This window comes from Pectinophora gossypiella, chromosome 28 (genome assembly GCF_024362695.1).
Source record: "Pectinophora gossypiella chromosome 28, ilPecGoss1.1, whole genome shotgun sequence".
Classification (NCBI taxonomy): Eukaryota; Metazoa; Arthropoda; class Insecta; order Lepidoptera; family Gelechiidae; genus Pectinophora; species Pectinophora gossypiella.
In genome coordinates this window covers 3,357,479-3,372,395 of record NC_065431.1, presented here as the reverse complement: position 1 = coordinate 3,372,395, position 14,917 = coordinate 3,357,479, and the positions used below count along the sequence as shown (strand labels likewise).

The 14,917-nt window shown below is 37.1% G+C and overlaps 2 protein-coding genes across 7 annotated transcripts in view; both read right to left on the bottom strand.

Moving 5' to 3' along the window:
* LOC126379168 (uncharacterized) overlaps positions 1 to 5,623 on the bottom strand; it is a 209,660-nt gene extending 204,037 nt beyond the window's left edge. Inside the window, exon 1 of the mRNA XM_050027831.1 lies at positions 5,072 to 5,623. The gene's annotated coding sequence lies outside the window, so the exon portion shown is untranslated. The remainder of the gene's footprint in view (positions 1 to 5,071) is intronic.
* Positions 5,624 to 9,394: 3,771 nt separating this feature from the next.
* Positions 9,395 to 14,917, bottom strand: part of LOC126379110 (uncharacterized) — a 45,717-nt gene continuing 40,194 nt past the window's right edge. Inside the window, exons 26-29 of one of the 6 annotated variants that reach the window (XM_050027715.1) lie at positions 14,381 to 14,800; positions 11,802 to 11,870; positions 10,919 to 11,031; positions 9,395 to 10,423 (exon numbers count right to left, since the gene is read on the bottom strand). In XM_050027715.1, the coding sequence (XP_049883672.1) occupies positions 9,944 to 10,423; positions 10,919 to 11,031; positions 11,802 to 11,870; positions 14,381 to 14,800 (1,082 nt within the window). In that variant the 3' untranslated portion in view covers positions 9,395 to 9,943. Of the gene's footprint in view, positions 10,424 to 10,918; positions 11,032 to 11,801; positions 11,882 to 13,580; positions 13,722 to 14,380; positions 14,801 to 14,917 lie in introns of those variants that run through there. The other 5 variants (XM_050027716.1, XM_050027717.1, XR_007568245.1 and 2 more) reach the window with 5 other exon arrangements.

Here is a 14,917-nt window from a genome sequence, read left to right as displayed (position 1 = left end):
TATCACTATTGTTCATCAGTCCCTAACTATACCTATCAGTCCCTAGATGCCTAAATTTGCAAAACTCTAAAAATCTCCTAAAATAAGACATAAAGTGGCTGGCCCTTTTAGATTAGACACAATGAATTGATCGCCTATCATGTACACTAACAGGGAATCCAATAACAAATAAAATATAATTAAGACAAATTACATCCAAAAATGGCCCGTTTTTTGTGAAAGCACCCATTATTGTTTGATATGCTTACATACGAGTACTTACTTTACTAGTCCATATAGATCCCAGTACTGGGCAAGGGCCTCTTCCAAGATATTTGGAAGGAATTTATTCATAACCACACTAGGCAGGGGTTTTTAGGCGGTTGTATGGTATTGTTACGGAAGTGGATTTCGGGATTGGAACGAAACTCACTGAGTTCAAGGAGAAATATTGGTTGGTCAAATTGTTAGTATAAATAACGACAACCCTGATACCCCTTGCTACACTGTCTTTACCTGGAATAGCAACGATTCTGCAGATCTTGGCCCTGAATTTCCCAGTACAAATAACCTCCTTAGAGGAGGCCTTGACAGCTATTAACTCCCTCGCGGATCACGTGAGGTCGGTTTTGAACGAAACTTCAAAACAGGTTCCGGATATGGAAGACCATATCGCTGGAAACTGCCTACCGATACCCGTGATCTGCCAACGGAGAAAAACGCAGCCACCCGCGCATATGATTCCAATCGCACCGAGGAATGTCGCCGTCATTTGCGTCTCTAGCAGCATACTGTAAGAAAACGTATTAATGACATGCGACAGAATCGGTGGGATAATCTTTTGAGCGGCATTGAGCTCCACCACCAGGCCATCTGGCAGCTGTCTAGGTCTCTTCAAAAGGATACGCTTTTACCTCTCAATAGGCCTAACCAACCCCCCGCTTTTGACGATGACAAAAAAGCCGATTGCCTTGCCGACAGTCTCGAAGCCCAATGTTCGCCCAGCACTCTCCCTATCGATCGTAGGCACCGCTCGACGGTGAACTCTGAAGTTCAGCGTAGGGCTTCTGTACCTCCCACCGATCCTTCTCTTGCACAGCTCACTAAGGAAGAGGTACTAGATATCATTAAAAATCTTCATACCCGAAAAGCTTCTGGCTTAGACGGTATCACGAATCGTGTCCTTAAAAACTTCGGTGCTCCCCTCATCTGTTTACTAACGGCAAAATTCAACGTCGCCATGATCAACTACGTCTTTCCACAGCAGTGGAAAGAAGCAATTGTAATTGGTATACCAAAGCCTGGGAAACCTAAAAACGAACCTTCGAGTTACCGCCCCATAAGTCTCCTCAATACCATGGGAAAGATTTATGAGCGGCTCATATTGCTAGATTACAGGACTACGCCGAATCCAATAGTCTTATTCCACCAGAGCAGTTTGGTTTTAGAACCAAACACTCCTGCGTTCAACAAGTGCACCGTATTGTTGAACATATCTCTAGTAGATTAAACTTTAAAAAATCTGTCGCTACGGGAGCGCTCTTCTTCGATGTGGCGAAAGCGTTCGACAAAGTCTGGCACAACGGCTTGATCTACAAGCTTTATTCACTGGGAGTGCCAGACCGTCTCGTGCACATCATACGAGACTTCCTCTCAAATCGAACCTTTCGCTACCGCGTGGAAGGGACGCTCTCGTCACCGCACCCGATACATGCTGGAGTCCCACAAGGCTCCGTCCTCTCCCCTTTACTATTTTCATTGTATACTAGTGACATTCCCAAATCCCCTAACACCGAACTAGCTTTATTTGCGGACGATATAGCTATCTATTCTTCGTGCCGTGATCAAGTTATGATGACCGGAATTCTCCAACGGGCGGCCAATGCCTTGGGCAAGTATTTTCGCAAATGGAGGTAAACCCGGAGAAAAGTGCAGTGGTGTACTTTTCAAAAAGCTATTATAACACGCGCCGTCAACTTAAAGTCATCAAGATGTTTGGCAAGCCGATCCCTTGGTAGGAGTAAGTCAAATATCTCGGCGTAGTCTTAAATAGAAGTCTTACTTTTAAGGCCCATATCCTCCTTAACAAGCGTAGTAAATTGTCCCTTAGGAATAAGGTGAAAATCTACACGACCGAGTCCGATCATGACCTCTTGAAAAGTATCGGCGTCCGAAGGACGTAATATACGATCCCGACGATTCGATTACTCTAGCCATAGAGGCAGTCAATCAGCTCGTGACACCAAACACTTCAGGACCCCGATACTGACCCCGCCGGCGTGGTCGACGACTTCCCTCAATCAGCGCTTATCGCTATCGACCCCCTAGGGTCGATTAACTCTTTCAAATATTTTTCTTCTCACACGACGCTCTGAGCCGAGGTGGGCACCCCCGATACTGACCCCGCCCAACTGGGCACCCTTAGGCCTGTTGCCTTAAACGTTGTACCGGGTGAGAGCCTTCAGCGCTCCCCATTTGTCCGGCCAAGTAGATAATGCCATCTGCGGCAAATGTACAATAAGTATAAAGGTTTTTGTTTCCAAATCCTAACTTTTTTATGAAGCGATCTTAATTATTGTGATTTAGTTAAGTATCACATAATCAGAAAGAAGATTACCAAATAAATACTTTTGATTAAACCAATTCAGTGTTTGCTTACTGCCTAATTGCTTCAATCAATTGAGACAAAAAACTAAGATCACAAAAAAATAACAGCAACAGTTACTTACAATGAAAAATACAAAACAGTCACATCCATGTCATATTGTGTCACAGCCATGTTTAGTGATGTCACGACCGAGGCACAAATGTCACAACCGTGTTTTTCTACCCTTGTTTTTTAATATTCCTGAGGGTATTAAGCTTGTCCATATGCATCCAAAATATGCTTTTGACATAAACTTTTGATTTGCATCATAAAAACTCATAAAAACAAATATTATTTTTTTTTGGGTTCTCTGCAAACTATTTAAGAATTACCCTATTCTGTATATTGTAAGATATTTCTTTAATGAAGGCCGGAGCAAATTTTAATAAACGCAAAAAAATCTTTAGAAGTTTTACTTGCTAAGTACCTAAATAATAAAAAAAAGTTACAAACTATTTAAAAAAAAGAACTTCTGATAAATAAATGTTACTACAGCACTAGTGAATACCTTAATGATACTGATGTTACTATTTGAAAAGCTTCCTTCTCTCTTTTAAACTTCTATTTTGTCGTGTCCAAAAGTGTCTGTGATGTGAAATTTGTAACTTACTGACTCTTACACCACCTTAGAATACAAATAAAGAATATAAAATATTAAATATTTAGTAATAGTTATTCTGTCTGTATATTCATTATATTTAAGAAACAATACTCTTCTTGTTTCTTATTACATACATACATGCATACATAAACTCACGCCTATTTCCCACCGGGGTAAGCAGAGACTATAGAATTCCATTTGCTTCGATCCTGACACACCCAGTTCTGTCCTGTTTCAGGGATCTACATCCAGTAAACGGCAATACCCTATGACATGAAACTTAAATGGGTGTATTACTACACATGTCTGCCTACTCCTTTGGGGATGCAGGCTTGATACTATGTTATGGTTTATTATTAGCTTTTTTTTCCTGGCTATATCTGCAATCAGTATCTTTTTTATGTTTACTATGAGCAGATTTGTTAGAAGTAAAGTTTCAGGTAGAGTGTGTCTTCCAGCGAGGATGGCTACTCATAATTAGCTAATCTATCACCACTCATTCTTCTGAATGCTCCAGTATAACTTTTCTCTTGAGTCGCTTCTTATAAGTTTGATTGGTAAGCTGGATTGCCAATTCATTGGGATGTTTTTTCAGCCTTGCTTGGTAGTTTAGTACTGAACCCCTGATTTCATTATTAGCATTTAGCAAAGAAAAAGCCTTTAGGCAATGCCAGATACCGGCAGACACTAAGTGTTAGTTAATAAGGGACTTTCCACACTATGGTCCCTGAATAAAATATAGATAGCACCATACAGATTTAAAGTAATAACAGCCTATTTACTCATCGTTCGGGTACATAATTAACTATTCAAAAATATAATGTAGTGGCAGAACCATAATTATATCAAAATAACTGTTACTTGATACTTGCTTGCTTACTATATTGCTTCTCTTTATTTTGATCAGAATAATAATGGGTGGAAGACGTGTTGTGCCTGGTTATAATAACAACAGTCATCATTTATACCCAAAAATAAAGATAAAAGATGCATTATGTCTGTTATTCATGAAATTAGAAGGTCAATTGAAGGCTACACTGTACAGCACCATCTTCACTTTTACAACATAGCCTAGAAAATCCTTACCTTTTGATAGGTTTACTTTAATATAATGGTAAATAACTAGGTAGAAAACACTCTACATTTTTTTAATGTATAAGGAATAATATAAATTATTATTATCCTTCTTTTTCTATTCCAAATAGATCTTATTCAACGATTTAAACAACAGTATTTTTTTTCGAGGTAAATGGTCTGAAATATAATAGACAGCAATTCTAATGTCAAATGATACAGAACAGAACAATGTGGATAGATAGTAAAATATGATAAAAAGTTGACACGCGATTTGTGAGCCAGTTTTATTCATTGGTGCTTTCAGACTAAGTACCTACATAAATATAGTTCATTTATTTATTATTCATACCTGTTTTTCGTGACGTTTGCAACTATCGATGACACAGACACGAAAGGTGAAATTGGTGTTATTTTTTTTAAATATAGGTACTAGAAAACACCTAGTTTTTGTTTTTAAAATTGCTTGAATAATGGTATGTCCATTTCATTATTACTCTATAACATTTTTTATAACAAACATGAAAATAATAATTAGGGTAGATTTCCCTTATGATCATATTTTAGTAATAATTATTAGGTACCAACGTAGATACCTACTCCATGCAATATTATTAGGTACACCTAGCAATATAATATGAGGAGATTACATTAAAAATTAAGTTACAAAAAAAATACAAATTAGAGTTCCGTAGTCAAATACACACAACACGGTAAAGAAAATTTTAAAATAAAATTTAAAAAAATATAAAATATTTTTGTTTACTAACCTCTATGGATCGCCGAAGACTCCACAGATAACACACAAAACATCACCACTTGAATAAAATCAATCACACTGCATAATCAACACTGAAAACGATTTGATAAACAGCTTTGGTGCCGGCAAACAGTAAGTATCGACTCGCTCCTTTATGAAACCATGGGGTAAATATGCATTTTTTATTAACTTATATCGATTTAGGCGAAGCACTACCGCTGTTCGCCGTAACGGGACTCCGCGAACCTGTTCCTTCTAAACGACGATATCACTCACAAGCACCTTAGTAATTTCATTAAATAACATCTAAAAATCGATTCTACAAAGTTCACGATTCAAACAGAATACTGCGACGGCGTGAAATTACATTATTTTACTACAAAGGGACTCCTGCGGTACCTTTTTCCGAGGTTTTTTATAATACACACTTTAGTTACGACACAAAGCGGGCGATAGACGTGAATTATGGCTGTAACAAGCAATTTTTTATGTCATTTTTCTTGATACAATGGTTGCAAACAATAAATTGTTGGGGGACACGCACGACCCAACGCTCCGCACGATCGGGATGACACTAAAATACTTTATAGATGTCGCGCGCGTCTTGCGTGCGGCCATTATGGAAAATGGCGGACGACAACAGACGTCAAACTTCCACACGCTATTTTGTACCTTATTGCTAAAAGCGCAAATACTATTATCAATCATAGCTTTTCTAGTTAGACTGTATAATGCGACCGAATCAAAAAGTGTGAAGTGACGGTCATTCCGGCGCGATAAGATGGTCAATTTATTTGTTCGTATTGAAAGGGGAATCTTTTTGTCTCTTTTTCTTAAACGCAATTTGGGGGACAAATATACGTTCGGTTTTATTGTACGCTTGCGCGAAATGTTTCGTGGTTTGTCCAAAGAGCGATAATAGACTTTGTCGCTTCAGCAATAAGGTTTAATCATAATTAGTAATTATCAAGATAATTTTTAGCCGATGATAATTTTGATACCGATAACGGTAGTGTTACAGATAATTAATTATATTAATGTTTTGATAACAGGTTCATAATTTAATTTAATAACAGGGAATAGTATCTATTATCTACTAAACATTAAGGGCTCGTTTTCCTCCCTTTTTCACTTCACTTGAAATGCTCCTCATTTGACCGGACAAGTGCCCGGACAAATGAGGAGCTTTGGTGACTGTCACCCGGTACAAAAATTTAAGACAACAGGGCCCTGTTTTATAAAGCTGACAATTCGACAAATCTGTCAAAAAATGACAAAATTGTAGAATTGTCGCGCTTAGGCTGTTTTATAAAGGTAACAATTATGTCAAAAATCGACCGTGAAAACGTGACATATTTGTCATTTAAAAAAGCGTTTAATAAAACTCGACATATGTCAAAAAACCACAGTCAAATTATTACGTCACCACAATTGTGGGATTGTCGTGACAATTATGTCGAATTTTGACATATTTGTAAATAATAATGTTTTATGAAGCTAAATGAGGGTAAAATAGAAAAAATATTAACAAAGTAAAAGAAAGAATCAATCACTAGTGCAACTTCGATTGTTTGTTTTGATCGCGTGTGATGGAAATGCACAAGAAACTAAGTATTTTGGGGATTATCTATGAAAATAGAAACATACTGTTTGGGAAGTTTAGTGCCCAATTGACTTTCACTGCTCGATGATAGTACCATTTTTTGTAATGCGTGTTTTATAAACACTTTCTTACTCCTTTAAAATTCAAAATATAGTTTCGCGACAGAGGGTAACTCTCCTGTCAGAATTGTCGGACAATTCTACAAATATGTCAATGTGTCGTGACAATTTTCTGTTTAATAAAGCTGATTTGACAAGTTTTTCACGACAAATTGTCACCTGTCACCTGTCGCCCAAAAAGTTTTATTAAACAGAAATATGTCGAATTGTCGCGACAATTCGACATATTTGTAAATTTTCCACCGTGACAAATTTGTCGCCTGTCAGTTTTATTAAACAGAAAAATTTTAGGATTGTCACTTTTTGACATATGTCGACTTGTCGGATTGTCAGCTTTATAAAACAGGGCCCAGGTCTGATTGTGCGCTGTCCTATTTAAGCCCCATACAGATAAATTGTCTGTCTGATAGCGTATCCGACAAATGAGTAGGTACCGATGGATGATCCGTGCTTCGGAAGGCACGTTGACCCGTTTGGTCCCGGTTACTACTTACTGATGTAAGCAAGTAGTCGTTGTATGAGCCATGTCAGGGGCCTTTGGCGGCTCAATAGTAACCCTGAGGTTGGTACTTACTCCACCTCACAACCCACACGATAGAAGTAGTAGGTACCTACCTATCAACCTAGTAAACAAACTCTGGCAGGCCATTTCAAACATCGTTACCGTGGTAGCCTGCTTTTTTTATGTATCGAGAATATTACTATTATAATAATATTTCTTACTAACCGTGAATATAATATGCAAATAATGTAAATAAAGGAATTATACAGGTCGTCGTACCTATCGCGAATTCTCGAGTCACGAATGACAAGTCGCAAATTTGGAAACGCACCGGACAGATTTGGATGAAAAGCTATGTGGGCAACTTGGTTCCGTAGACGGTCGACTGACTTTATTTTGTACCTTGGAACCTTGAAAGGAAATAAGATCCACCTGCCTATTTATTTGTTACCGCTATTATTTTAAATTAAAGCAAGTCAGACTATAAAAAACCTTTTTATTACATTAAATTATTATACCTACTCAAAAAAGAGTTTGTTGACTTTGAACATTTTAAAGTTAGTAGGTATAGGTAGGAGAGAGAGAGAGAGGTAAGTACCACAGATTACGTTTAACCCTCGATTGTATCCAAAACAAACCCAAACATCTGTTAGGAAATTACCTAACGAAGCGAAATAAAAGCGCTCCAAAATTCCTTTAATCGCAGCGATGGAAAAAATGTATAATAAAGTGGCCAACAAAAGGAACTTACAAAGATCTAGCCGCAGGGCAGAACGTCAACGCAACCTTTGCCTGTAAAAAGAAAGTTAAACAAAATTGGCAAATGAAACGAATTGCCCTTCTCGCGAAAAAGAAAACGCAGCGGGGCAGAAGTCGGGCAGCTTTTTGTTTTTCAAACGAGTTGACTTAAAATAATCATGGTTTAATAATACACCATAAAAGTAGCTAAGTTTCTATAAAGCGTGTAATACTAATATACGATCATTATTAAAAGTTAGTAAAAGTGAAGTAATTATTTAGTATAGTGTTGTGCTATAGTGTGTGTGTGGAAAATTCGTGAAATCATTTAAATACAGAAACGAAAGTAAACATAAACACTGGAATGGATAACTGCAACTTTTATGGTCCGCCACTTTCTTTAGCACGTAAGTACCGCAGTTTATTTCATTATAGAAAGTATGGAAACATTAAAACTTACGCCAAATTACCTACCTACCTCAAGTCGATATTCCTTCGCATTATTGTTAAGTAGACTAATTATTTCTTTGGCATGCTTGGATGAAATAATCCAGTTTTTAGCCATTGATCAATAAATTTAGCGATTAACCTCTCGACATTCTTTTTATTACACATAGTCCGGCATTTTTGTAAATTTGAGGCTTGTGCTAGAATTCATTAATTTTAAAAGTAGGTAGGTACCTAGGCTAATAGTCACATTAAATTTTCATTGGTGAACTTATTTTTCCTACGTTACAAGGGCCTGAATCACTTAATTGTCTGAAAAAGTAAGATGATTCCGTGTTTCGTAGGGCACGTTAAGCCGTTGGTTAGCCGGTTGTTAGCCGTAAAAGAGCTCCACCAACCCGCAGTGGAGCAGTGTGGTGGAGTATGCTACCCCCTCCGGTTGATTGAGGGGACGCCTGTGCCCCGCTCTGGGCCGTATGTATGTTACGTTGCATTTACGACTTCATTATTTAGATCGGTACTGCAAGGAGTCCTTTATATTACCTACATTTTGTTTTCATCCCGGGTTTTTAACTAAGCTAATATTCATTTATTTATTTACCACAATTGGACATTGTTTTTTTTTTAAATAACCGTTTTTCTTGTTTTCCGTTTCTTTGATTAAAATTCTACTGCATCTTTCTGAAAAAGTACTACAGGCGACATCTAACGTCATCATAATCATAATATCTCTAGTAGTAGGTGCATACTGCGTTGAAACTGTGTTAGTTTCGAGTACAAAAAGATACTACACGAAATTCAGAGATGGCGCTTTTAGTAAATAGTTCTAGGTTTTTCCGTGAGATGACGTTGCTCTGTTAAATTTAAATAATGCGCTCTATCGGATAAATTACAGGATTTTGAAAAAATAAATAAGTACTGGGCTCTTTAAAAATATTTTTTATTGCTGTTACAATTTAAATATGATAAGTTTTATATTATAAATGATGATGGATGTATGGGAATTTAGTCATGAACTTATATAACATTTTAAAGTTTAATTAAAATTATAACTCATATTACGTAATTATTAAAAAAAAATTGTAGGTAATTAATTAGTAATTACAGTAGTAGTAGGTACCTAACTTTTAACATTAACTATAGTTTATAATACAGCCTTTAAACTCTTACACACATAAATCAACATACGCTAATCTATTTCCCACCGAGGTAAGCAGAGACTATGGACAATCTGTTATTAGACAATATTGCTATTTGACAGTGATTTGCATTGCGCACTTACTTTTTATATGCGCAAATGTTGCCACATCGAAGCAATTCACTGAAAAAAGCAATATTGCAATTTGACATTTGCGCATATAAAAGTAAGTGCGCAATGCAAACAAATGTCAAATAGCAAAATTGCTTTTTTAGATGAATTGCTTCGATGTGGCCTTTTTAAACCCCCTGGTTGGTCTGTTTAACAGTAGGTACCTATCGTTTCGCTTCACAATACGCTGGTTCCGCGTACTCAGTATCCTTGGTATTAGCATAAGCACCTCGACAGACATTCTCATAACCTTTATTGGCTGTTGCATAGTTCTCCGACATTATTTCACTATATGTAGCCGTGTTATCCTTCGGCACAAGTCGTTTCGTGGGAGTATGCTCGATTTCTGCATAAGTTACCTCGGATCCTTTCGGTTTTCTTTGATTTTTCGGTAAAACTTTGGTGTACAGTTGTTCCTTGCGGTCTTTTTTCGGTACAGGCTTCGCGTATAGCTTGTTAACATCGGTTTCGACGTAAGGAACGCTGTAGGTGTCTGTGTCTTGGTATGAAGTTACGGCGTAAGGGGATTCCTCTTCTAAGGACCTGGTGTCATAAGGTTTAGCGTACAACGCTTCCAAGTTCGGTGGGAACTGACGGTTGGTGTCGCCGCTCAGGTTTTCGTAGGTCACGTCTGTTGTTGATTTCTGCGAAAATGTATTTTTTATACATGGTGTTAGTGACATCGTAACGAAAACTTTGAGAGATTATTCAGACCATGATTCTTAGTTGATATCAAGTGGAATTTTCCGATGCAAAAGTATGGAACTAAAAATAATTAAAAATAAACATTTTTTTTATGAATTTTCCACAGAAAATTCCACTTGATATCAACTCAGAATCATGGTCTGAACTATCCTGCTCAGTATTCGTTACGGTGTCACTGACACCCATAGCCACTTGTATGACTACTTGTATGACTATGTTGTCAATGACATCGTAACGAATACTGAGAGAGATGATTCAGCTCATTATTCTGAGTTAATATGTGGAATTTTCCATCGCAAAAGTATATCATTGAAAATAATAATAATAAAAAAAACAATTTTGCGACGGAAAATTCCACTTGATATTAACTCAGAATCATGGTCTGAATTATCCCCCTTAGTATTCGTTACGATGTCACTAACACCCTGTATTACCTTTATCCGCTTGCTTCTCTTAATGTGCTTGACCAAGACGCATACAAGCACTATCAGAATTAACACACAAGCTATTCCCGCGAAGCAATATGATATTAACATCATTGAGATTCCTGTAACAAAATGTACATAATGGCCCCGGTTCCTGCAGATACCTTTTAATTATATTTTAAGTCATACCCGTCATTTTCTTATCCGCCGAAAAGGAAAAGGACAGATGATTGTCAACAAGTTAATTTTAAAACGAATGAATAACCCGGGCGAATAAAATAGGTATCTCGCTGGTATGCAATCCGTTTGACGTGCTGTCCACTTAACCCTGTCGGGTTATTGGCCAAAGTAAAATTTTTAGACGGTTGTTTTAGATTACTGTTTAAAATTGACGTGTGTTGCATAAATTTTATGCCTGTCGATTACCTGTCACTTTCTTTTTCAGCGGATAAGAAAATGACAGGTATAACTTTAAATAAAATAAGATGGCGTCTGCAGGACCGGGCCTAACGGCTTATAAAGTGATCTTGTAATGGGTTCTGTTTCCCTTTTGAAGTTTGGAAAAAGAAGAAAAGAAGAGAATGAAATGAATGAGATGTATAAATGCTGGAAGAGATTTCTACTGGAAATAAGCTGAACCATTTGTCTGTCTTGTGTTAGTCTTATTGTTTTATATCCTGATGGTTTAAAAAGGCCACATCGAAGCGATTCATCTAAAAAGCAATATTGCAATTTGACATTTGCGCATATAAAAGTAAGTGCGCAATGCCAACAAATGTCAAAAAGCAGTATTGCTTCTTTAGATGAATTGCTTCGATGTGGCCATTTTAACCCCCCTGTTCTGTGTACAATAAACTGTTAAATAAATAAATAAAAGAGTATGACTACTGACCTGTACCAGTAGGTTCATTTTCTTTATCGGACCCCGTAGTACTATCAGTAACTGTTTTGTCACTGAGCTCTGAAAAAAAACTATTACTTTTTATAGAATTCTCTCCGCCCCGCACCAATTCGTATCGGACGCCTACCTCACCCCCTCTGGGTCTTACTTTAGTCTTAAATGGCCGTAAGCCGCTAAGGAGTAAGGGAGAGCGCGAAGAGTGTCTGTCTCCCTCGCACTAACGCGTTAGGGATAGAGATTTTTGTATGGGGCCATTACTCATTATTAGCTTACAGGTCATTCGAAAATTCGATGACATATTTACCTAAACTTCATTTTACTACATAATACAGGGTTTTAGTGACGTCGTAATGAAAACTTTGGGAGATGATTTGACCCATGATTCTGAGTTGATATCAAGTGGAATTTTCCGTCGCAAAAGTATGGAACTGAAAATAATTTATAAATACACTAAAGTTTTCATGTATTTTCCGACGGGAAATTCCACTTGATATCAATTCGGAATCATGGTCTGAATCATCCCCTCAGTATTCGTTACGGTGTCACTAACACTATCAAAGGTACTGGGTACCTTTTTGTCTATGATACATTCGTGAAATCGTGATACTACGTTATGTAGTTATTTTTTAAAAAATCCGCAGGGCGCTGAACGGTAATATCAACTCTATATTATGTACTACCATCACGTTTCCGTAGATATGTCACCGAATTTCCGAATTCAAATTATCGGATACATTATACAATAAGTACAATTAAAAAAAAAGAAAACTTAAAAAAAGATGCGGGGTGACCAGGAGGCGTGACCAGAAATATACATATTAATTTATAACCTTTTTTTGGGTAACTTTAAAAGTGACTATTTATTTATGTTGTTTGTAAATGTGTCTTTCTATAGTTTCTTAAAGTTATAACCGCAATTAAAATCCAAATGTAATTACTGTTTCATTTCACAATCCTGAACCTTTAAAATTGATAACTTCCTTATATTTTGAAATTGGTTAAAAATAGGTATGTATATTTCTGATCATGCCAATAAAATAAACCGTATTTTTATGTTGTCGAAGATAATTATAATTTCAAAGCAATATCTTTAAAGTATTAAACGGCAATGCACATCAAAACTGGCGGAATTTTGCAGCGAAAAAAAAATATATAAACAGCGTTTTCGCGTTTTAAAGCTCACACAGAATACGGAACGTCTGGAAACGTTATGGGGCAAGATATGGAACAAGAAACTCCTCATTTGTTCTCCGGCCAAGAATTTACAGAAAAAAAAACAGATTTTCTGTATTAAACCGGATTTCTATATGCCTCAACATCTCAAACAGATCGCACCCAGTAATCCCATCTGTGGATCGAGGTGTAAAGAGATCTAAGATGCAACAGACCCGCTAGTTTTGGTGTGAATTGTTTTTTTTTTATTTTATGGTCAAAGACTAAAAATTTAAGAACGTAGTATGCGTATAAATTGTGGCATTTTCGGGATACGTAAAAAAAGAAAAAAATGTGTATTGTTAATGAATTGTAATATATTTATTTTTGCGTCAGGTCTTCGAATTTCGATCCGTTTTCGAAATCATTTTTTTTTATTTGTTGTAATAGAGTTTCAAACAACATTGGTAACTAATATGGTGTCTCATAAACCGAAGTAGGTTTTTCTGTACACTAGCAACTGCTTTTCACATTTCAAGATCATCAAATACAAGGCGCGATTACGCTCACTCACTCATACTTTATATATTGCGTATGACAAAAATATATCCTGCGTGGATCATATTGTCCACTTTAAGCTCTCTTGACCAAGTCATTATTTGTTTGTGTACTTCATCATAGTGTTTTATTATTCGTCGCCTTCTTTATAAAACCGTGTTCGAAAACGGAGCTCGCTTGGCCAAATGCCTACGATAGGTTCTGTGAAATGAAACGGTTATAAATAGATTTTAATTACGGCTTGTAACTTTTACTGAGAAAGAAACAAAGATAATTTATTTGATGGACTCAAACAATTTATCCTTCTCTCGTGTGGGTTGTGAGGTGGATGACCGACCGGTTACTACTTACATCAGTAGTCGGTAACTGATGTAAGTAGTAACCGGGACTGAAAAGTGCCTGCCCAAGCACAGATCATCTTACTTTCGGTCAATTCGGTGATCAGCCCGCAGTGTCCTAACAAAACTTACAAAGTGATTTTTGTGTTATGTCCCCACCGGGATTTGAACCCAGGACCTCCGGATCGTGATCCCAACGCTCATACTCTAGACCACGGAGCCCGACAACAATTTGCGTTTTGGTCCCAAACTAAACAAAAAAAAGCTGGCTTGCTTGGCACAGGGCGTCGTATATTAACCCGAAGGAGTATGGAGCATATTCAACCACGCTGCTCCTCTGTGGGTTGGTGGAGGTGTTTTACGGCTAATAGCCGGGACCAACTGCTCAACATGCCCTCCGAAGTGATCTCGGAAACTCTTACTTTTAGAAATCATCTTACTTTTTCCGACATACGATGCGATCCGATATACGATGATACGTTTTTAATTAATTTCTGGTAATTTAAAATCATATATACTTACCCAGCATCGGAGTGACAGTGTTAGGATTTTTTTTGTTGAAATGAGTTGTCGGTTTTGTTGTGGTGGTTACTGATGTTGTTGTTGACAGAGTTGTTGTTGACAGAGTTGTTGTTAACAGAGTTGTTGTTGACAGAGTTGTTGTTCTAGAACTCCTAGAGGTCGTTGGTATAGGCTTTCGAGTAGTCCACTGACCTTTGCGTATATTATTATTTATTTTTCTACTTTTACTACTCCTATCACCGCTACGAGAATCGGCAGTTTTGTTAGTTATAAAAGCTGATGAACTCGATGGAGTGGAACTTGGGAGAGTAACCGCAGAAATCGTACTTGAGTTCGTAGATGTAGAAATCGAACTTGTAGTAGTAGTAGATAACGTGATTGGAACCGTAGAAGTGGGTTCTACTATAGTTGTCGATCGTGCTGAAAAGAAACATAATAATACTTCATAATACAATAATTCTTTATTTCTAAGCTCGGTCTTCTTCTATCGTGTGGGTTGTGAGGTGGAGTACCAATCTCATCAACCCTGGTGTCAGG